The 24,173-nt window shown below is 32.6% G+C and overlaps 2 protein-coding genes and 1 long non-coding RNA gene across 4 annotated transcripts in view; 2 read left to right on the top strand and 1 right to left on the bottom strand.

Annotated features, from left to right (window-relative positions):
- The window catches only part of nAChRalpha4 (nicotinic acetylcholine receptor alpha4), a 118,546-nt gene that overhangs the window by 59,525 nt on the left and 34,848 nt on the right, over positions 1 to 24,173 (bottom strand). For both annotated transcript variants that reach the window (XM_081973804.1, XM_081973803.1), the window contains exons 2-3: positions 23,856 to 23,900; positions 20,510 to 20,619 (exon numbers count right to left, since the gene is read on the bottom strand). In XM_081973804.1, the coding sequence (XP_081829930.1) occupies positions 20,510 to 20,619; positions 23,856 to 23,900 (155 nt within the window). The remainder of the gene's footprint in view (positions 1 to 20,509; positions 20,620 to 23,855; positions 23,901 to 24,173) is intronic.
- On the top strand, positions 168 to 1,327 carry LOC145725178 (uncharacterized). The gene is made up of 3 exons (XR_014177186.1): positions 168 to 449; positions 636 to 761; positions 1,079 to 1,327. It is a non-coding gene; the product is annotated as an uncharacterized LOC145725178 (long non-coding RNA).
- On the top strand, positions 3,077 to 5,230 carry LOC145725176 (uncharacterized). The gene is made up of 3 exons (XM_081973814.1): positions 3,077 to 3,365; positions 4,731 to 4,888; positions 5,039 to 5,230. Exons 1-3 carry the CDS (start codon positions 3,174 to 3,176, stop codon positions 5,178 to 5,180), a joined length of 492 nt encoding a protein of 163 aa, XP_081829940.1. The 5' UTR covers positions 3,077 to 3,173; the 3' UTR covers positions 5,181 to 5,230.

Genomic DNA, 24,173 nt, shown 5'->3' with positions numbered 1-24,173 from the left:
CGTCAAAATCATATTCATAACTTTTTAAGTGCCGTTCAGTTTATTTATACTCATTTACACAGTTTTCAATTTGAACTTTGACAGATTTCATTTGATGTCATATTGGTTTTAAGTATAAAATTAATATTTCCTAAGTCTTAAAAATTTCTAAAATGTTTTTATTCAGAATCTAGTTGCCAAATTGCCATCTAAATCAAATTTTAAGTGGTTATTTTCTGGAATAATAAAGTCGTTTTCGGCGACGATAAAAGTATTATGCGTATACCTGTTCGATATGATAATTTCAGTGCGATTTTATGCGGAAATTTTACGACTTTGTCGATAATGTCGTTTAAAACATCTCGCAAATACGATACAGGGGTTGTTAAATGGGTCATAAAAGGTTTTAAGACGTGACTGGTGCAGGTCTTGCGGGAGTTGGATAGTATTAGAACAATGGCGGTGAAATGGTTAGTTCAAGATTAATTACTTTTCAAACTACCATAAAAAACACATTTACATAATTCAGAGAGAGGAACAAAAGCAGGGTGAAATTAACGCGAGGAAAAAGAAAAAGTTTCAGTCCTATTCGATTATTGACTGTTCACTGGAAATTTTCATTTTGTTCTCAAGTATAAATTACCTCAAATTTTCAGGCGCCTCTACCATCCTGCGATCCGTTAAAATGAGTTTTCTTTTAAGGATGAGAGTATTAAAAGAAAATCAGAAGTTCTAGGAAATTGTTTAATAAGTGGAAGATCTGTCAAATGCACAATAACGAAGTAAGAAGTACCTCAAAATGTGTTATTAATCGTAACTAGATTGAAGATTCATTAAAATTCAGAAATATACAGTAATGTTTGTTTGGGATTAGTTTTAAATATTTTTTCATATTCTTTATTCAGAAGCAAACTTGGATAACATAATATTACAATACAAACTAGAACATTAAAAATTCTGAGAAAAAAATCCTTCAGGCCTTACTGTGTAAACATGATATCATTAAAATCCATCTTCATTGCAAAAGGAAATCCGGTCCTAACAAAATATATTTACATTGCGTAATTGACACTAATGGAATCCTAAATTTCAATTCCAGAGGTTGCTGTTTCAATCCCCAGCAGCTACAGGGTCAGGACTAATGGAAAGTATTTAATTTCATTAGGGTTTACGCAATGCATTCTGCGCGAAAAAATGGGAAAAGCACGGCAGGCACGTGCGGCTGTAATTTTCAATTTAGAAACCTCAAAGTAGGAATCCAGCAGCATAATATAATTTATATTCCATGTATGTATACAAAGGTTTATCGTAAATATTCAATAATACTTTTAGTTTTAAAATAATAAAATGAAACAAATAGCATTACAAGTCTACAGTCTTTATGGTTTTTGAGATATTACTTAAAATTTGTAAAATTCCAGAGAAATAACTTTTATGAAAAAAACACACTTTTTTAAAAATTTTGATATTGAAAACCTGGGTGAAAATGGCAACTATAAAATCAGTCAACAGCAACTAGAGAATCAATTTTCGTGAAAGAAATACATTACTTTCCATAAACCCCCAAAACATCTTTTAAAATTGCTATTTAGCTGTAAGGAAGTCTAAATATTTCTAAAACTACCAAAGACTTCTAGAATCATTTTGAAAATCTTCACAAAGCATTGCTAAAAACTTCCAAAAAGTTACTGGAAGCTTCTAAAACTGTGCTAAATTTTAGAAAAACTATTGGAATTACTAAAGCTTTCTAGAATCAATCTCAGAAGCTTCTAAATACAAATTGGACAAAAAGACAATATTTACAAATTGATTTTATATCACTCTAAATATTCCAAAAATCAATTGTCGTTTAATAATGTTAATTTTGTTACAATAATTTAAGTAACAATCAAAGTATTTTTCAAATTCTAACCTAAAATAAATCGACAAAAAAATACAAAATTATTTCTAAAATTTCGTTTTTCGGATATCTTTAACACAAATTTGTAGCACCCTGTATATTTTCTGTAATGTTGTAAATGTCAATAATAACGGCCGTAAAATAGAATTTGGAAATCACATCGGCTTTACCTCACACGAGAATTTGTCATACTAGCACCGACAACCCATATTTCTGACTCCTAATGACATTAAGTGTCCAGAAATTTTCTACCGTTACTTACAAAATTGGCGGCCGTAAAATTTAATTTTATGATACCCTAAAGTAAACATTAATTCACTAGAATAAACAAGTTTAACTAAAATAACAATCCAAACAACAGGAACAAAAGGAATTTGAAGTTACCTGAAGATTGTTGAAACGGCTAAAAACGGTCCTCTAAACCTTGTTTGGGCGCTTGATCAATATTTAGGCCTGATTATACATAAAAGGGAACGGAGAAAATAAGTTATACCGAGCGAAACGAGACACGGGACTTTCCGGCAAACTTTACCAAGGTTACGCTCTAAGCCCTTTTACCCTCGCTAATTGACAAGTGATAGATTAATGGAGCCCCAACAAAGTAGACTACAGTTCTTGCCTGTTAGGTTTGGTTAGGTGTTTATTTTACATAAAATTTCGGAAAGTCTGAAATTTTTCTCTTCAGATGAAAGTTGTTTTAAGACTAAACAAACATTTTCTTGCATCTAGTATTTGACAGCAGGCACAAACATTATCAAGTTAAATTAACCCGTTGAAACCCATGAAACTTCTTTTTGCTCCTTTTTTAATTACCTTAACAGCAAGCGGTATAAAACGGCTATTACGTTTTAGGTCACTGGCATCACTGACCTGGAAGCAATTTCATTATTTGCTGAATACTAATTAGTCAACTGGGGTGATAAAGAGCCTAATCAAAGTGAACGATAACGGTATTTGCACAGTTGCACAAAAATTTCAAGATTTGGTTAATCAAATTTAGTTTAATACAAATGGTTTGTTTATAAAATTATGTTTGAATTACACTAAAAGAATTTGTAACACGTAAACATTTTTATATATCAGACTGATTTTGGCCATGAGTTTTGCAATTAAATAAGCTATTTTTCGATAAACGATTTTATGATAAATTTTATCACCTTATATTCTGATTTATTTGTTAGGTACTACCTTTATTGTTACCTGTTAATGTTTAACAGTCAGGCAAAACGTCATCTTGCATCAAATCATCAATTTAGATAAGTTTCAATCCAAATTTCTGTGAGTACTTCAAAGGATGGACTCAACAAATAATCCCTACGCTTGCGGAGATGATCCTACAAACAAAAACCTCCAGGATAGATTGCATCAAATGAGACTCGAATTGAAAATTCTTAGCAGAAAACTATCTCTGGAGAAGTCGCTCTTAAGACGGCAAAAAGGTGAATTATACGGTGAAGACGCAGTTCAAACAATGGAAAATGCGGAGGTATGCATTTTTAGGAATTATTATTAGATATTGATCCATGTTGACTTCAAATTTTGTTTAATAACTATGTTTTTTCCGTCACTTATTGCCGGCAAGACTCTACAGTAATTGAGTTGATTACTTTGATAATAAATTGGTTAAGTTTTTGCAATTAAAACTGAAAATCGATGGGGAATTTCTAAGAGTGCTTCTCATAACTAATACCCCATTAACGTAATGTACCACTTGATGTGCGTCCTGAACAAACGCTAGGCAATTCCGTAACAAATTAGCAGGATAAATCTTGCGTCAGCGTTGGAAAACCGCCTTTATCGAAGATGAGTGCTTTATAGAACAAATAAGCATTTTCAATGTTCGGAAATTCGATTTTAAATTTGCTTTTGAGCGGACTTTGAGGTGGCAACTAACTAATCTACACAAACAAATGTGCTCTGCTGGATGAATTATGACAAAAAAAAAGGTTTCACCTGCAATGTTTAGTAACGCTTTTTCAGTTTAATACCCCTCAGTTTTGCCACTGAATGAGTTAATAAAGTCCTAATCCGTTTAAAAAAAAACATGACGTATGCAAAACTAGTTTGAAAGTGCCGATTTAACGAATCGATAGCAAAGTTTCTAACTGAAAGGGATGGGCAAAATCCTCTCTAAGCTGTGCGATATGCAAACAGAATATTACAGCGTTAATAACAGATACACAGCACGTTTGCCTTATCGCTTTCTGAAAATGGTAATTTGGCATTCAGACGAATATTTTTCTATGGCGGATGCATTAGCAGACGCATCCTCTAAATATGTGTTTCTGATAAGAATTTAAATGATGTTGGAAGAATAAGCAATATTCTGAACTAGTCAAGTGAATGATAAACTGTATTGCCAAGTTGAATGTTTAGAAAACCAAACAGAAACACATATTTTTAATAATGATTGAGGATTAATCCCAATATTTTACTAAACAACACTAATTTTAGTAAATGCTTTTTATCTGGGGTTTATTTTCGACTTTTAATAACATATTTATACATTTTAGAACATTATTCATAGCTTTTAGAACAACCTAACTCATTTTTAGATATGTTTATTTAAACCGAAGCTTTTTCAGTTTGTTTAGACCATTTAGAACATATTTAGACCGTTTAGAACATTATTCAGAGCTTTCAAAACAATCTAATAATTCTTAGACATGTTTATTTAAACGGAAACTGTAACAATTACAGAATTTGTGAAATTAAGGCAAAAATGCACATTTTTTTTGTAATTTAAAAATACTAATAATAATACAATTCTTTATAGTATTTTTGAAACATCATTAATGTGGTTTTGTCAGTTTTTTCTTATGGCAATTTTTAGTTGTTATGTAAATTACAGATTAACTGGATGAACGCTTCGAAACCTAGAAGAACTCAATCACAATTAACTATATCCTTAAATAAATCATATTTGAAGGATATCGAAACAAAATGCGAAAAGGAACTTGACAAACTTAAAGAATACATAAGCAGTGTGAATAAACTCAGAGATACGTGGTAAGAATTCGTTTTTATTTAGCGATTAAACTAATATAATGCAACTCTCAAAATTAAACTTTTTGAGCAAACAAAACATTTGGAAATTGGAGCAATGTACTGCTATACTTACATTATTCAAAAGCTAGTTTATTTTCATATTTTCTTCAGGATTAAGGTCAGGGAAGCTGACAGCTACAATTCCGGAATAAATAGAGGATCGAAAAAGATTATGCCCAAACCGTCTTACATTCACATTCCAAAGCAATACGCGAGGGGAAAAGTGTTTTACGTCGATAGCACCCTGTGTTAAGTGTTTATTTTATTATGTGTTTTGGTTCATTAAAGACGTTTTTAATTGCATTGTACGTTTTTTAGTAAATTCTCCATTTTATTCCTAAAAGAAAGTGTCTATAGAAGAAAATTCCGTGGCAGATGCAATTTGGGGCAACTATTTGAACACATGTCGAATATCGGACAAATTCCAATTTTTAATCGTAGAACGATTTGGATTTTTTCAATTTCCCATACGAGAAATTTCTCCGGGTAATGTCAGACAAGCAAAAAATATCAAAAGTTGATTTCGTTTTTATTAAACTATTAATAAAAGAGTATTGACAGTGTAACATAGTATTTCACAGGTATGAAAATTTCTCTCAACTTACAACAAGCTTTCCCAAAGTAAACTCAATCTCAAAGGTACTAAATCTGATTTAATAAAGGCATTGAACACAAAGGACTGTAAAAGACTCTCTATTTCCTTAATAGCCCTTCAGGGAAATAAACAGCTTTGGTTGGATTTTTTGTTACCTTTTTAAATAACTTTACTTCAAAGTGTAAAATAATCCATTAACCTTATGAAATCTCGCTTAACGTATCATCCGTGCCTGTTTAATCAATACGGCGATTAACTTTTCCCACCAGGCTCATAAATAAACAAATTTCTAAGTCACGTAGTATTCCGACTGTTTACCTTTGTTCTCGGAGGGTAAAATTGCCTCTTACTCTGCATATTCCAGCTTTAATTGCTCAGTCAGATATTTTTTATCTTTGATTTACCCAAAGCATTTCAGGTCACTAATTCAGCGCTTCACCTGTCCGGAAAAGTGGATTCCATATGAAACTATAAAGAGCCACGAAATCCAACTAAAGCATATGCTGCATCAACGAAATATTTTAGAGAAAAATTGTGAGATCGTCTCTTATAAGCGCGGCGTCATAAAGTGCCGGATAAAGTTTGAGAGCTTTCGAGACGAAATGGGAAAAGCACCAGGTGGAAATAATTCTTTACTTTTAAAAGTGGTACAAAATATTTAAGAATTTGTTTCGAACTCGAACTGCGTAAGGAGAGTGAGAGATTCAAATTATAACATCTCATTCAAAATATAACAATCAGGCTGTCTACTTTTAATGCCACAACTGTAAACTCTAAATTGCGTGATTTCAAAAATATCTTTTTACATTATTTTTATAAAAACTTCCCACTCAAAAATTTTACCCTTCAAGAAACAAGAAGGACTATTACCCATCACAAGAAATACAAAAATGTAAAGAACAGCTAGATTTATATTATGTATTAACAAATCGAAATTAAAAGTTGAAAGATCACTATATGTCGCTTAAAAATAAATATAAACCCTGTAATTATTTGTTTTAAATAAAAGCTGTTATCTATCTATCTATCTATATTAAAGATCTTTACTCCTGGTTCACTTACTTTATTTATCATTGTGATGCACTGTGTAGGAGTTAAAGTTAATTTAAACTTAATCTCGGAAGACTTAGAACATTTATAGGCCTCTGACAATTTAATACAGTTTTTAGTTCAGCATTTAGAGGTCTATGGAACTTTTAAAACGGTCCTAGAGGTCTCTGGCAATTTTGAAGAGGACTCTAGCACTTTTTAGAAGGTTCTCAACAGGTTTAAAACACTTGTAGAGGGCTCTGGCACTTTTACAAAGGTTTTCAATATCATTTTGAGGTCTATAGAATTTTCAAAATAGTCCTAGAGGACTCTATCAATTTAAAACAGTTATGGAAAGGTTTAATACACTTGTAGAGAGTTCTGACACCTTTTAGAAGGTCCTCAGTAGCATTTAGAGGTCTATGGAACTTTGAAAATGGTCCTAGAGGCCTCTATCAATTTAAAACAGTTATGGAAAGGTTTAATACACTTGTAGAGAGTTCTGACACCTTTTAGAAGGTCCTCAGTAGCATTTAGAGGTCTATGGAACTTTGAAAATGGTCCTAGAGGCCTCTATTAATTTAAAACAGTTATGGAAAGGTTTAATACACTTGTAGAGAGTTCTGACACCTTTTAGAAGGTCCTCAGTAGCATTTAGAGGTCTATGGAACTTTGAAAATGGTCCTAGATGCCTCTATCAATTTAAAACAGTTATGGAAATGTTTAATACACTTGTAGAGAGTTCTGACACCTTTTAGAAGGTCCTCAGTAGCATTTAGAGGTCTGTGGAACTTTGAAAATGGTCCTAGAGGCCTCTATCAATTTAAAACAGTTATGGAAATGTTTAATACACTTGTAGAGAGTTCTGACACCTTTTAGAAGGTCCTCAGTAGCATTTAGAGGTCTATGGAACTTTGAAAATGGTCCTAGAGGCCTCTATCAATTTAAAACAGTTATGGAAAGGTTTAATACACTTGTAGAGAGTTCTGACACCTTTTAGAAGGTCCTCAGTAGCATTTAGAGGTCTATGGAACTTTTAAAATGGTCCTAGAGGCCTCTATCAATTTAAAACAGTTATGGAAAGGTTTAATACACTTGTAGAGAGTTCTGACACCTTTTAGAAGGTCCTCAGTAGCATTTAGAGGTCTATGGAACCTTTAAAATGGTCCTAGAGGCCTCTATCAATTTAAAACAGTTATGGAAATGTTTAATACACTTGTAGAGAGTTCTGACACCTTTTAGAAGGTCCTCAGTAGCATTTAGAGGTCTATGGAACTTCGAAAATGGTCCTAGAGGCCTCTATCAATTTAAAACAGTTATGGAAATGTTTAATACACTTGTAGAGAGTTCTGACACCTTTTAGAAGGTCCTCAGTAGCATTTAGAGGTCTATGGAACTTTTAAAATGGTCCTAGAGGCCTCTATCAATTTAAAACAGTTATGGAAAGGTTTAATACACTTGTAGAGAGTTCTGACACCTTTTAGAAGGTCCTCAGTAGCATTTAGAGGTCTATGGAACTTTGAAAATGGTCCTAGAGGCCTCTATCAATTTAAAACAGTTATGGAAATGTTTAATACACTTGTAGAGAGTTCTGACACCTTTTAGAAGGTCCTCAGTAGCATTTAGAGGTCTATGGAACTTTGAAAATGGTCCTAGAGGCCTCTATCAATTTAAAACAGTTATGGAAAGGTTTAATACACTTGTAGAGAGTTCTGACACCTTTTAGAAGGTCCTCAGTAGCATTTAGAGGTCTATGGAACTTTGAAAATGATCCTAGAGGCCTCTATCAATTTAAAACAGTTATGGAAAGGTTTAATACACTTGTAGAGATTTCTGACACCTTTTAGAAAGTCCTCAGTAGCATTTAGAGGTCTATGGAACTTTCAAAATGGTTATAGAGGCCTTTGATAACTTAAAACAGTTATGGAAAGGTTTAATACACTTGTAGAGAGTTCTGACACCTTTTAGAAGGTCCTCAGTAGCATTTAGAGGTCTATGGAACTTTGAAAATGGTCTTAGAGGCCTCTATCAATTTAAAACAGTTATGGAAAGGTTTAATACACTTGTAGAGATTTCTGACACCTTTTAGAAAGTCCTCAGTAGCATTTAGAGGTCTATGGAACTTTCAAAATGGTTATAGAGGCTTTTGATAACTTAAAACAGTTATGGAAAGGTTTAATACACTTGTACAGAGTTCTGACACCTTTTAGAAGGTTCTCAATAGCATTTAGAGGTCTATGGAACTTTGAAAATGTTCCTAGAGGCCTCTATCAATTTAAAACAGTTATCGAACATTTTAAAACACTTGTAGAGGGTCATGGCACTTTTTAGAAGGCTTTCAATACCATTTAGAGGTCTATGGATCTTTCAAAATGGTTATAGAGGCCTTTGATAACTTAAAACAGTTATGGAAAGGTTTAATACTTGTAGGCTCTGGCATTTTTTAGAAAGTTCTCAGTAGCATTTAGAGGTCTCTGATACATTTAAAATGGTCCTAGAGGCCTCTGGCATTTTAAAACAGTTATGGGAATGTTTAAGACACTTGTAAAGGACTTTGGCCCTTTTCAGACGATTTTCAGTAGAATTTAGAAGCGTAAGAACATTTTCCCATTTAAAAAACTTGACTTTTTGCACTTTTTAAAAGTCGTTTTTCAGATCAGTATTCGCACCCACTCTTCGAACGAACACTGTTTAACACGACAAAATACAAAAACCAAGTAAAAGACATTTTCCGGTATACGAAAATTACAATTGCTTTAAGAATTGGAAATGTCAAACTTTTTTCAAAAAATGGTAAATATCTCCGAAACGGATCCAGAAAGTATATGTTACATTATACATGAAATAGGTCTAGAATTTTCCAGAAAAAACAGTATAAAAAGTGTTTCATTTAAAATACGCAAATTTGTATCTACTTTCGGTATAATCCATACTTCAGGGCTTCGGTGTACTACTAAATTTTCAGCATTATTGTCACACTAACGTTATAGGAATAAATTAAAATTATCGGTAGATTAGCCAGTATAAAAGCGACTATAGTATAAAATTTATTTGAAAGAAACATCCGCTTAGTTGTTTATGCGCCAGCGTACTCATCCGTTTTTATCTGCTAAATGAGAAATATTGTCTTGACACCAAAAACACACAATTTACCAAGACCCCATTAATTTACGGATGTTTGCTGTTCTTGAAATATTAACGTCTGCGATTTTCCCTTTGTTTTGAGGTTGTTTGTTCGCGCCGCACTCAAAAGAGTTCACTCTCTATACTAAAGAGGTGCAGGAACCCTTTTGTGGGCTCAATTAGGAAGAAAATGTTTAAAACCACAATGCTTATATAAAATCTGACGTGAACTCAATCCCTTTCCAAATTCGCATTTTTCTTCACCCACGTGTACGTTAAAATCCGTGACATTTTGAGCGATAATCAGCAACTTTAGACTGCCGGAAAAAAAATAATTTAGTTAAAACTGCCTGTCATCCTGAACAAGAAAAATACGTGCAAAAAATGCACGTTCAAAAAGTTTATTTGTCTTGACGACTGATTTTAAATAAAAGTTTGTTCGCGGAAATTTAGTTAACGAACGCGATATATTTTGTCATTTGTTAAATTTCAGTTTATTAAAAAAAAGAGTTTTTTACTTGTTTTATCTAAAAAGTTAGTTAATACAAATTTTTGTTGCTGTTAAAGTGTCTTTATCTAATTAATCGGACTGTAAGTTAATGTATAACAGAATAGTGCTGACCTCCCAAAATTTTAAATTTATATTATACTCTTAATAAAAAAAACAACCCTAACAAACATTCATCTCCATCGCTTTATATCTCCGAAACCCTCATCGTAAATTCTGGTGTAAACTTCATTTTAAATAAACGTTCGTCCATCTCGCAGAGTAGGAAAAGCAAACCCCAATAAAATCACGGCCTTTACCCAATTCTATCCAAAGTGCCCCTGCTAAAGTTTTGTAACACCTATTTAAAGCCTGGGGATTCTGTAATGTCACTATCGATTATATGTTCCACCTTACTTTGTCGTAGAACTTATATATATCGCAAAAGTTTGCCAACTTTCCAGGTTAAGTGTTGCTTGCCCGACATATTTAGCGAAACTTTACCTAGAGAGATAGTCGCTATGAAGTAAATTACGATTTATGCATTTTCGGAAATCAAAGTGATTTGTTGTTTGTTCTATTAGCGCTTCTAGGGCTAAAAACTTGTAGATTAGTTTATGGTGGATTGCACTCAAATCACAACAGCTTGTAGTAACAACCATAATGCAAAGTGAGATTTTAGAGAAGATTTTAATTTTTGAAAAATAAATTTAAAGAAATTGTTATTTATAACTCTTTTAGGTTATAATATACAACTATAATTAAACTCCTTTTGAAAGCGTTCAACTGCTGAATAAGCATTTTGGAATTTCTATAGTGTTTTAGAATCTTTTGAAACTGGTTAAAGAGCATATTGAACATTCTTGACTGCTTTACAGGTATATGGAAACTTTTATACGGATCTAGAATTTTTTAGACTTGAAAAAAACCCTCTAGGTTGTTATAAAACCCTTTAGAAGCTTCTAGATTGCTTTCGAAGGCTTTCGACTGCTTTAGAAGCATTTTTGAGTTTCTAAAGTGTTTTGAAAATCTTTTTAGACTACTTAAATAACATCTGGAATGTTTTTCGACAGTTTTAAGATCATATTAAAGGTTTTAAACTGCTTTAGAGGCATTTGAAAACCTTAGACTTTTTTAAACATCTCTAGAATCATACGGATATATTCAGACTGTTTTGAAAGCTTCTAGACTAGTTCAACAGCATTTGCAAGCTTTTAGACTGTGTTTTTTAGCTGTTTCAAGAGCATTTGGAAACTTCTAGACACTGTCTTGGGAGGTTTTGAAATCTTTTTAGATTATTTCAACAACTTTTGGACAGTTGGCAGAGCAAATTCAAGATTTTGAACTGCTTTAGAAACATTTGAAAATCTTAGACGGTTCTAGAAACTGTTGAAAGTTTTTAAACTACTCTAGAATCATACCGATGTTTTTAGAATGTTTTGAAAGCTTCTAACATAGTTGAAGAGCATGTTTTGGACTGCTTTTGTAAACTCTTAGACCGTTCTAGAAATTTTTAGAAGCTTGTAAACTACTCTAGGAGAATAAGAATCTTTTAGACTAGATGAAGAGCATTTGGAAGCAGTTCAAAGTTTTGAAAGCTTCTTAGCTGATTCGAGAGCATTTGGAAACTTCTAGACACTGTCTTGGGAGGTTTTGAAATCTTTTTAGATTATTTCAACAAGTTTTGGACAGTTGCCAGAGCAAATTCAAGATTTTGAACTGCTTTAGAAACATTTGAAAATCTTAGACGGTTCTAGAAACTGTTGAAAGTTTTTAAACTGCTCTAGAATCATACCGATGTTTTTAGAATATTTTGAAAGCTTCTAGCATAGTTGAAGAGGATGTTTTGGACTGCTTTAGAAGCATTTGTAAACTCTTAGACCGTTTTAGAAATTTTTAGAAGCTTGTAAACTACTTTAGGAAAATAAGAATCTTTTAGACTAGATGAAGAGCATTTGGAAGCAGTTCAAAGTTTTGAAAGCTTCTTAGCTGATTCGAGAGCATTTGGAAACTTCTAGACACTGTCTTGGGAGGTTTTGAAATCTTTTTAGATTATTTCAACAAGTTTTGGACAGTTGCCAGAGCAAATTCAAGATTTTGGACTGCTTTAGAAACATTTGAAAATTTTAGACGGTTCTAGAAACTGTTGAAAGTTTTTAAACTGCTCTAGAATCATACCGATGTTTTTAGAATGTTTTGAAAGCTTCTAGCATAGTTGAAGATCATGTTTTGGACTGCTTTAGAAGCATTTGTAAGCTCTTAGACCGTTCTAGCAATTTTTAGAAGCTTGTAAACTACTCTAGGAGAATAAGAATCTTTTAGACTAGATGAAGAGCATTTGGAAGCAGTTCAAAGTTTTGAAAGCTTCTTAGCTGATTCGAGAGCATTTGGAAACTTCTAGACACTGTCTTGGAAAATTTTTAAATCTTCTTAGATTATTTCAACAACTTTTGGACAGTTGCCAGAGCAAATTCAAGATTTTGGACTGCTTTAGAAACATTTGAAAATCTTAGACGGTTCTAGAAACTGTTGAAAGTTTTTAAACTGCTCTAGAATCATACCGATGTTTTAGAATGTTTTGAAAGCTTCTAGCATAGTTGAAGATCATGTTTTGGACTGCTTTAGAAGCATTTGTAAACTCTTAGACCGTTCTAGAAATTTTTAGAAGCTTGTAAACTACTCTAGGAGAATAAGAATCTTTTAGACTAGATGAAGAGCATTTGGAAGCAGTTCAAAGTTTTGAAAGCTTCTTAGCTCATTCGAGAGCATTTGGAAACTTCTAGACACTGTCTTGGGAGGTTTTGAAATCTTTTTAGACTATTTCAGAAACTTTTGGACAGTTGGTAGAGAATACTCAAGATTTTGGACTGCTTTAGAAACATTTGAAAATCTTAGACGGTTCTAGAAGCTGTTGAAAGTTTTTAAACTACATTAGAATCATACCGATGTTTTTAGAATGTTTTGAAAGCTTCTAACATAGTTGAAGAGCATGTTTTGGACTGCTTTAGAAGCATTTGTAAACTCTTTGACTCTTCTAGAAATTTTTAGAAGCTTGTAAACTACTCTAGGAGAATAAGAATCTTTTAGACTAGTTGAAGAGCATTTGGAAGCAGTTCAAAGTTTTGAAAGCTTCTTAGCTGATTAGAGAGAATTTGGAAACTTCTAGACACTGTCTTGGGAGGTTTTGAAATCTTTTTAGATTATTTCAACAACTTTTGGACAGTTGGCAGAGCAAATTCAAGATTTTGAACTGCTTTAGAAACATTTGAAAATCTTAGACGGTTCTAGAAACTGTTGAAAGTTTTTAAACTACTCTAGAATCATACCGATGTTTTTAGAATATTTTGAAAGCTTCTAGCATAGTTGAAGAGCATGTTTTGGACTGCTTTAGAAGCATTTGTAAACTCTTAGACCGTTTTAGAAGCTTGTAAACTACTTTAGGAAAATAAGAATCTTTTAGACTAGATGAAGAGCATTTGGAAGCTGTTCAAAGTTTTCAAACTGCTCTAGAATCACATGGATGTTTTTAGACTGTTTTGAAAGCTTCTTAGCTGATTCGAGAGCATTTGGAAACTTCTAGAGTCTGTTTTGAAATCTTTTTAGACTATTTGAGGAACATTTGGAAGATTTTTTGAGAGTTTGAAGAGTATATTGAATGTTTTGGACTGCTTTAGAGGCATTTGGAAACTCAAACGATTTTTGTGGAATTGTTGGAAGCTTTAAACCGCTCTAGACACATACGGAAGCTTTTAGACTATTTTGAAACCTTTTGAGGGCTTCTAGAGTAGTTGAAGAGTATTTGGAAGCTTGTAGACTGTTCTAAGAGTTTTTCAAAGCATCTAGGCTGTTTTAGCAGCATTTGGAAGCTTATAGACTATTTTGGAAGGTTTTTGACTACTTAACCGAAACGGAACCAGATAGTTTTACTCAATGATGTTTACGTCAAATCGTCATCTTTTAATTTAAAGAATGTCACAGTACTCTTGATCATGTGCTTCCTGGACATCTTCTATAACTAATACTAAGTCATTATTAGCATAGAATAATTGCCCAATGACCCGCTGTGCGTCGGTCTAATCCACCATTACTGTTTCTTTTTGAAGCAATTGAATAAAATAATGATTATCCACGGTTCGAGATATAAATTTCAATACAGTACTACAGAAAAACACTTCAACCACAATAGAAATATCTTATTATAGTAATGTAATGTATTATAATCATATCTGAACACCCTGTACAGCTGAAAAAAAATGAATTTGATTTGGTAGTATAAGTTGACCCTTGTATGATAAAATACCTCGTATATGGGAAAATATTGACATAAAAATAAAACAGATGCCATTCATCCCTTTTTGGCCATAACCCCAAATATCCTGTTTCATTGCATTAACCTAATGACAACCCACATCCAAAAACCTTCTTCTCCGTCAACTGACATGAAAGTACATAAAAATTTTCTCTCGGCATCTAGAGAAAGGGCGTAAAGTGACAGAAAGATGGGCACTTATCCATATATTCAAATTACTCAAAGAAAGTCACATTTGGGGAATGAGCCACCATTTTTACGGTTATCTGTTCTTTGTCGCGGCCAGTTTTTATACTGGGCGGCCTTATCTTCTTTTACGTCTCGAAGGAGTTGCCAAGATATTGGTTTTTTGTGTTTTTTGCCTGTTAAATAGGAAAAGTGGAGAAAGTCCATTAAGTTCTTGCCGGATATTTATATTCATAGCACGATGGGGAACCGGTATGAACTCTGGCTTTGGCATAATCTATCTCTATAGAAGCCATAGTTAATAGCAGGATAAACTAGTATTTACCACTACCACCAGGGAACTAATTAGACACCGTAAAGGCGACGTAAAACAACGTGACTATTATTTCACTTAACCCTTGTCCTCTGTGGGACAAACACTGTCCGATTAATTTATGTCCAGGTGGCATTACACAGCAAACTATAAGATTCGTTGCAAGATGGCACAAACTGCACATCAACAACTTTTCCTGATTTAAAACCTAATTTAAAATTTTTCCCTCGTGCTACTTTCGTTGCCAACGACTTTCTACAACCGAATAAATCGAAGCAGTTTCGCGAAATAGTTCGATACATTGTCTGAAAGACCTTACTATATTCATTGCGAAGTAAATCTGGCAGTTAACGTTTTCTCTGGACCTTTTGTATCCATAAAATTGATGATGCTATAAACCGCATCTAGTGCCAGGATAAGATTTTAGGATTACCTTTGATACGGAAGATTTTGTTTCACTTACGTATACAAGATTGCCATATAATATGTAAATGACAGGTTTAGTATACAAACGAAAATTATCTGAAACTTTACAACTGAAAATTCCCTTACATGATTAATGTGATTATCACAAGGGAGAAATTTCCTTGTTAATTAAATGGCACTTCTTTTATTAAGTTATAATTGATTCATATTCCTAGTCCAAAATGCATAAACTTCCTGTTCAGTCGTTTCGTTAACACTTGAATTTTCAGCATTAGATTGGTTATAAAGTTTTAATGCATATAAAGTAAAGCTGAAACTATAACTAACCACCATTTTGTTCGATAATTATTTGTACGTAAATTTATGGCCACTGCAACTGAAGTTAAATTATTATTAGAAAATTGTATTGTCTGTATCTTTCCGAAAACTTTATTTGTTATCTTGGGATAGAGTATGTGTAAATACTGTAAATGCCATAGTGATTATTTATTAATATTATAAAGTGCGAAAAGAAAATGACAGAATTTCAAACTCGTCTACTTTATTAGTTAGAGAGTGGTTAATACAAAGAAAAAACAGAAGACTTAAAATTAAAAATTACTAATTTTTAAATAACAAAGAAAAGGCTAAATGTAAAAAAATAATGATGAAAACCATAACAAGGGGTTATATTTCCAATGCAATTTTACAATAAAAGTAACAAACGTTAGACACAGAAAATAAGGAAAACAGTAAAAAGTATAAAATACGGAATAACACAAATGAAAAATTATGTCAAAACCTACATAACAAAACATCAGTTAGTAAAACAAAGACAAAAATTATATGAACCATATGAAAGGAAGAAGTGAGAAAATGAAATAAACGTCATAATAGAGGGTTACGTTTTAGCAACAAAAATGTGAAAAACTTTACCAGGTTTGCATAAAAAAACTTTACTCGTATTTAGAAAACTAAGAGAAAGAGAAGAAGTAAAATAAACCAGTATATAAAATTAACTAAGGAATAAAAATATTAATAAAAACAAGAAAAGATAAAGGCAAGGTAAACAAAAAAATTCTTAATATTTTTTCTTATTTGTGATCATATCTTCTGTGTCTAAACGATTGTTATTTTTTTTGTAAAATTCTTAAATTTTGCATATCAGCTATATGTGAACAATTTTTACAGTGTAATACAAAAAACGCACATTTTCAAGAAAATGTACAAAACAATATTAGGAGAAAGCTTGTATATATCTAGCAATAACAGAAACGTTAAAAAAAAGACAGTACGAGGAAAACTTTTAAACTAAAAAAAAGAATTAAAGTAGACAAAAACAACAAGAAACTGAAGAAAATCGAAAAAAAGGTATACAGATGTGGTAAATCCAAAAGCGACCATAGGAAAACCGTGTAACGGACAGAGAAACGTAGGTAATTGCATACGCGGGAGAAAGACAGAAAACGAAAAAAATATCAAGTAGGCCATATTTTTAGCGCGCTGTTGCCAAACGCCGTAAGTATTCAATACCCTCGACAAACTTACTTACCGCGTTTGGCAACAGCGCGCTAAAAATATGGCCTACTTGATATTTCCTTCGTTTTCTGTCTTTCTCCCGCGCATGCAATTACCTACGTTTCTCTGTCCGTTACACGGTTTTCCTATGGTCGCTTTTGGATTTACCACACCTGTATAAAAAGTTTACGAGAAAAGATTGCCAAAATACAGTCCGTCCCAGGACTAGTGGCAGTCATACGTCATATGTCGTTCCTTTCCTATTACATGTAAACTGAGCGAGAGGAAAAACTGACGTCATTAAAGTATGTAATTTAAATAAGTAAGTTTAAGTTCAAGGCTGCACGTTCGTAATTTGACAATGTGTCATATGATCAACATATTTAAAACACGAACCGGTGTCACGTGACAAACAATCAAAGGACTTTTCAACAAGCAATACGACGCCATTAAAAATAAAAAAGTAGAACAAAGACAAAACAAAAAAGATGAAATAAATTCCCGGAACATATGTGATTTTAGGTTTTTTTTTTTCATTTTAGCAGCCAAAATATGAAAATTTGACTATACCCATCTAAGAAAACTTCTCTTATATTCGGAAAACAAAAAAATGGGCAGATTACAAAAAAAATAGTTCAAATTGTGTTTTTTTATTAGGTTAGGTTAAGTCGTTTTATTTTAAATTTTGATTTCATGTTTATCAGGTGTGGTCTATATTTTTGTCATCGACTTTTGACAGTTTCAGACAGTTTCTATCAAGTTTGTCATAGAACGGCAATAAAACCTTAAGATTAATAAATTTTTAGAAAGTTGCATTGAACAAAGTTTTGTTTTATGTACTTAATTTGTGTGAGATATACTTATCCAGTTTACAGCTGTTTTAAGTCAAAACTTGAGTAGAACAGTACTTTTTGAATACGCCATTTTACTACTAACAGAATAAGTTACACGAGTCATAAATTCACAACTTGTTATTTTTAAAATAAACTTTTACTATACCGTTTAGAATAAGACATGACATAAAACGAAGTTTTATGCATTGCATTGGTAATAAGGTTTTATTGGACATAAAACGTAGGGCTAAACCAACACTTACCTTTTCTCTGTTATATACATATTATGGAAAGTTGTAGCCGTCTTTATTGCATCATTATATTAAACTTCTTTTCCATTTTATGTATATCATCCAATCATGTAGTATGCCTCGAATAAATTTGTTATTTTTAACTAAATGTTGCAATTTTAAGTTTTCTCAACATATTCCCATAAAAAAAACATTTTGTCGTTATGTAATTATATTCTGCATGAAAATTCTAAGGTTTTAAAATTAGCAAAAACTAAAAAAAGTTACACATAATTGGTGTGTTCTTTTTAGTGTAACTACTGTACTTTTCTAGGTAAATGTGCGTCGAAATTAAAAACGTGACTAGAAAAATCTATTATGATTCACTTAACTAGCCATTAAAGACTAATGTAGCTTTTTCACGACGCTAGTAATAGCTCAACCTAATCGTCGCTTTAAACGACATAATGGAAATAGCAAATAATAGGTACAGAACAGTAACACGACAACGAAAGGCTTTCAAAATTGCGGCTCCATACATAAATTAAAAGCCCTATTCAAAATTCGCATACGAAATCATATTTGGCTCTTGCTTTCCCAGGAATTTTTAATATTCATACCGCAAAAACCGCTGTTTTACAGAAAAATATACACTTTTCGCATGCACTAATGACCTACTGCATTTTTCAACGGTCGCATACGGCAAAATATTTGGAGGGTTCAATAAAGATATTCCTTTGTACCAATTAATTTTCAGATATACAGTTCTCCCGGAAAAAATTAATTCACAATGACTCAACGAAATTCCAGTATTACGACCTCTTTGTCCAGTAAGGGATCCCATATAACGGTACCCATAGAAACTTGTTTAGCAGAAAAAGCCAAAATAGAAACTTTATCTGATATTTCGCCAAGATAATTAATCAACCTCAGGCATCAATGTCTACCAGTTGACAACCATTCATCATTCTTACGTTGGGAGTTTTATGAGAGGTTACCTAACGAATTGGTTTCTTCCCAGAATTAGTACTGAACATCAGTTAAGGCCAAACAAAAATTTATATTTTATTTTCAATCTTTTGTATACTTTTTTTTAATTATCTAAGATAAAAAACTGTTTAATCATAGGTTATATCCCGAGACGTTCAAGTTTTGTCGGGTAAACTGTGCATAGGTGATTTTTTGCAAAATTTTGCTTGGAAAATGATTGAGACTAAATAATTCGACGATAAAATCCTGAGACCGCAGGTCGAAGGATTTTTTCCAAAGAATTATTTAGTCGAAACCATTTGCCTAAAAGAAAAATTTTGCAAAAAACCTACCAATGCACATTTTACGTGATAAAACGTGAACGTCGAGGGGTATATGTCAAGATTATTTCCTGAAAACTCACATTTTAGTTTATTAACAAGAAAACACCTTAGTTAGAACACAAATACTAAACTAAACGTGATGAAATTAATGATAATATTGAACTCACCCCAGCAGACGACAGATTTTCGTTCAGCCATGTATATTTTTGTTTACATTTCAGATTGACAATCAGACGTCATAATATTTTAATTTATGTAATTTTTTAATGGAAACTACGTTATAGTGATTTATTAATTGTTAATATTGAAGAAAATAGCTTAAATTTTATATGTGTCTAAATCCCGTTTCGTTTAATATCAAATGTTCTTCAAAAAAACGTATTCGAAAAAGGTAGGTGGTGTTTAATCACTGTTAAATTTTAGCATTTTTTTAATTTTTCTAATTTTGGCATATAAAGTGACACTTTTCAAAACTGATTAGAGTGACAAAACGTTTTACTTTTAGTAACTAGTTACGAAAAGTATCACTTTATGTAACTAGTTATGAAAAGTTCATTTCATCACTCCCTGTTTTTATGCATTTCCGTAGAAACATATGGGCGACATCCATCATAACATGTCGTTGTCACTGTTTATACAAGGTGCTATGAAAGTGAATATTTGTGTTAAATCACTTAAAAGATAGTTTTCACAGCTTTTTGGTCAAAATTAGAAAAAAATATGTATGCAACACGTTTTGAAAATGTCTTATTATGTAACTCATTCAAATTGTAGGACCTCGCTGCGCTCGCCCTACAAACATTCATTCGTTACACAAAATCAAACTTTTCGTAACTGGTTACATAAATAGCTATTATTTTTAGCTAATTTACCTTTATATTTATTGATATTTAACAATGACATTTTTGTCAGTTTTTTTAGCTGTGTATTTCCACATAGCGTGACTAAATATTCCGTTTTGTATTTAAGCTCAATTCAATATCGCAGCATTTCAAATACCTGTCGCAAAGACGAGAAGAGCTAAGTGAATAGCTAAGCGTGAATTAAACCTTAAGAGAGCGCATTACAATTGGGTGAGATGGTAATATTCGCTGCGTCATGAAAAGCGACGAAGAGCTGACTGAAAATAAAAGAAATCTTCTCATCGAGAGAATATTATGAACACACTGCCTGGTTATTAAAGGTGAAATACAATAAATTTATTAAAAATTACAAATAAATAAATGTTTGGGACTACTTACTTATTGTAAAGTACGATGTCCGGCCGCCAAATGTGATCGGAAGGAACATGGAGCATATGAACACCTCCATATTCTTTTGGTTCCCATCGTAGTTTGTAGTCATACCAGGACTGAAAATAAGAATACTGTAAACAACTGTGTCTGTATAAAATTCAATTATTTCAGCTTAGAATAGACACTTTAATTTAAATAGAAAACCTAAAGATAAGATTGTTGAATACGTGTATTCAATTATGGTATCCCATATTCAGTGCACGTTTTCTTGTGAGTTGTGTAGTTCAATTTGTTCGGCGACATGTTAGAAACAACACAGCAACCAAAAAAGTTGGGATGTAATCCTGACTGGCGTTGTAATACACCAGGAGATGAAACGACGCATTCCAAGGCTAATGAGTATCGATTTTACATTTTGTCAAGTAAGGAAGCTGTTTTATAAGCATGTTAGGACTTTTGTATAGAAGCTTGTAAACTTCTTCTGCATGCATTTTCAATTTGCCCCATTTATCTGTCAGTTCAGTTTTTAGTTTCCATGAGAATTTTTAGTCTAATTTCTATCAAATCTTAAACAGAACTCATATTAATCTGTGGCTTCAAAGACATAATTTTGGATTTTGACACAGGCTAAGAGGAATTTATAGTATAGAAAGTTCAAAATTGTACGTATAGGAACTTAATGATCATGAGAGAGAACCATTGGAAATCAATGCCCCCGACAAAGATGAATAAAACTTGAGTGACATGTGTCAGTCTGTCTGTCTGTCATAAATTATATTTTATATGAGCACCCAAGCAATGTTTATATACCAACATTTAAACAACTCTAGAAGGTGTAAAACACTTGCAGAGGCTTCTGACAACTTAAAAAAACTCTGGGAAGGTTAGGTTAGGTTAGGAACCTTTTAGAAGGTTCTCAATAGCATTTAGAGGTTTATGAAACTTTCTGGCATTTTAAAAAAGTTCTGGGAAGGTTTAAGACAGTTTTAGAGGCCTCTGGTACTTTTTAGAAGGTTTCAGTAGCATTTAGAGGTCTATGACACTTGTGCCCTAGAGGATTTTGGCAATTTTAATCAAGCAAGTCTTAGGCACTTTCAAAATGGTTCTAGAGGCATCTGACAATTTAAAACAACTCTGCGAAGGTTTAAGACAGTTGTAGAGAGCTCTGGAACTTTTCAGAAATTTTTCAGTAGCATTTAGGGGCTTTGGTATATTCACAACACTCCTAGAGGACTCTAATAATTTAAAAGAAGTCTGGAAAGGTTTAAGACAGTGGTAGAGGGCTCTGGAACTGGTTAAAGGATTCTGAACAGCATTTGGAGGTCTACAAAACTTTCAAAATGGTCCCAGAGGCCTCTGACAATTTGAAACAACTCTGGAAAGGTTTAAAGACAGTTGTAGAAGATTCTGGAACTTTTCATAAAGTATTCAGTAGGATTTAGAGGTATTTGGCACATGCAAAACGGTTCTAGAGGACTCTAACAATTTAAAACAAGTCTGGGAAGATTTAAGATAATTTTAGAGGTCTCTGGCACTTTTTATAAGGTTCTCAATAGCATTTAGAGGTCTATGAAACTTTCAATATAGTTTTAGAGGAATCTGGCATTTTTAAACAATTCTGGGAAGGTTTAAGACAGTTTTAGAGGCATCTGGCACTTTTTAGAAGGTTTTCAGTAGCATTTAGAGGTCCATGACACTTGTGCCCTAGAGGATTTTGGCAATTTTAATCAAGCAAGTCTTAGGCACTTTCAAAATGGTTCTAGAGGCATCTGACAATTTAAAACAACTCTGAGAAGGTTTAAGACAGTTGTAGAGAGCTCTGGAACTGTTCAGAAATTTTTCAGTAGCATTTAGGGGCCTTTGGTATATCACAACACTCCTAGAGGACTCTAATAATTTATAACAAGTCTGGAAAGGTTTACGACAGTGGTAGAGGGCTCTGGAACTGGTTAGAAGATTCTGAACAGTAGTTGGAGGTCTACAAAACTTTCAAAATGGTCCTAGAGGCCTCTGACAATTTGAAACAACTCTGGAAAGGTTTAAAGACAGTTGTAAAAGATTCTGAAACTTTTCATAAAGTATTCAGTAGCATTTAGAGGTTATTGGCACATGCAAAACGGTCCTAGAGGACTCTAACAATTTAAAACATGTCTGGGAAGATAAGATAATTTTAGAGGCCTCTGGCACTTTTTATAAGGTTCTCAATAGCATTTAGAGGTCTATGAAACTTTCAATATAGTTTAAGAGGAATATGGCATTTTAAAACAATTCTGGGAAGGTTTAAGACAGTTTTAGATCCCTCTGGCACTTTTAGAAGGTTCTCAATAGCATTTAGAGGTCCATGACACTTGTGCCCTAGAGGATTTTGGCAATTTTAATCAAGCAAGTCTTAGGCACTTTCAAGATGGTTCTAGAGGCATCTGACAATTTAAAATAACTCTGGGAAGGTTTAAGACAGGTGTAAAGAGCTCTGGAACTTCAGAAAGTTTTTAGTAGTATTTAGAGGTCTTTGGCAATAACTAAAAATTCGAGTATTTGACTAGATGATATCAGCTGATTAATAAATTATCCACTTACAAAGGAGGCAGAGTTAATAAGATTAGAGCATCTGATTGAATCAGTTTCGAACGTTACCAATCAAATTTTGGAATATTTTTCAAAATCTTAGATCAGTGATCTTAATAAGTGTGATCCAAAAACCAAAAACCCTTAATGTAACATAACAACTGACAATAATAATGATTCATAACAAAAATTGACCAAGTTACTACTGACAAAGAGTCACTATTAAAATAAACATGAAACAAAACTTTTTTCATTTCAAACGCAAAAAGTAATATTATTTTAAACCGAACCCTGCAACAATGTACCAAATATCAACGTTATTTATTACTTTTATGTAAAGTAACTGACATAAACACGTTGTCGACTTTTATTTGAAATTCAAAAATATTATTGAACCGTGCTCAATAGACACATTGAGTGTAATGGATGTGCCCCTTTTTGCAGTTTACTACAAAAGGCACTAAGTGCGAGGTAACTGTACAAACAATTATGGTTCGTACTTAACAAACGTGTGAGGATTGTATTTTTAATTGAAACTGGGACAGAGAAAATGAGCAGTGCGTACAATTTTAATGAGATTTTGCGACTTTGCCTATCCCAAACTTAATGAGCAAAATGTTTGCTCTATTTACACTAGCTAAAAGTTATGTAAATTGAGAATTGTCTACATGATAATTCATTAAGGTTTTTTTTATATTGTATTAATAATAAAAAACTCATTTGAAAAGTCGATATTGGCAAAACACAAAGGAGAAGAAGTCTTATGTTTTAAGGAAAATAAACTTACCTGCTCCACCCATAGATTCGTTGTCATTATCTGGTTTTTCAAATTCTGAAACAAAAAAATATATTATTTAGAAAATAGCAGGATATTTAAAAGCCAAATTAATACTGTAGTGTAGGGTTAATAATTTAAAATAAATTTGCAAATAAATTGAGGTAAGCTCTGACGATGTTTAATTAAACAGGTATTTGAGCTGCTGCCACCGTGTATTATCGCTTTCCGGTAAATTTAGCTTATCGCAAACCTAGTCATGTATGAACATCAGAAATATCCCACTCTCAGCGTTAATACACTGACACTCCTTCCATAAATCGAAACAAT

The sequence above is a fragment of the Ips typographus genome, linkage group LG2, assembly GCF_016097725.1.
Source record: "Ips typographus isolate SLU linkage group LG2, UJ_Ityp_2.0, whole genome shotgun sequence".
Lineage (NCBI taxonomy): Eukaryota > Metazoa > Arthropoda > Insecta > Coleoptera > Curculionidae > Ips > Ips typographus.
Note: the sequence above shows the minus strand (reverse complement) of the source record. Positions and strands in the feature narration are given on the sequence as shown.

Excerpts from the sequence above, each read along its gene's own strand:
- LOC145725176 (XM_081973814.1), top strand. The coding sequence starts at position 3,174 with ATGGACTCAACAAATAATCCCTACGCTTGCGGAGATGATCCTACAAAC. Across the intron at positions 3,366-4,730 it reads AAACAATGGAAAATGCGGAG|ATTAACTGGATGAACGCTTC; the intron begins GTATGCATTTTT and ends TGTAAATTACAG. Across the intron at positions 4,889-5,038 it reads AATAAACTCAGAGATACGTG|GATTAAGGTCAGGGAAGCTG; the intron begins GTAAGAATTCGT and ends TATTTTCTTCAG.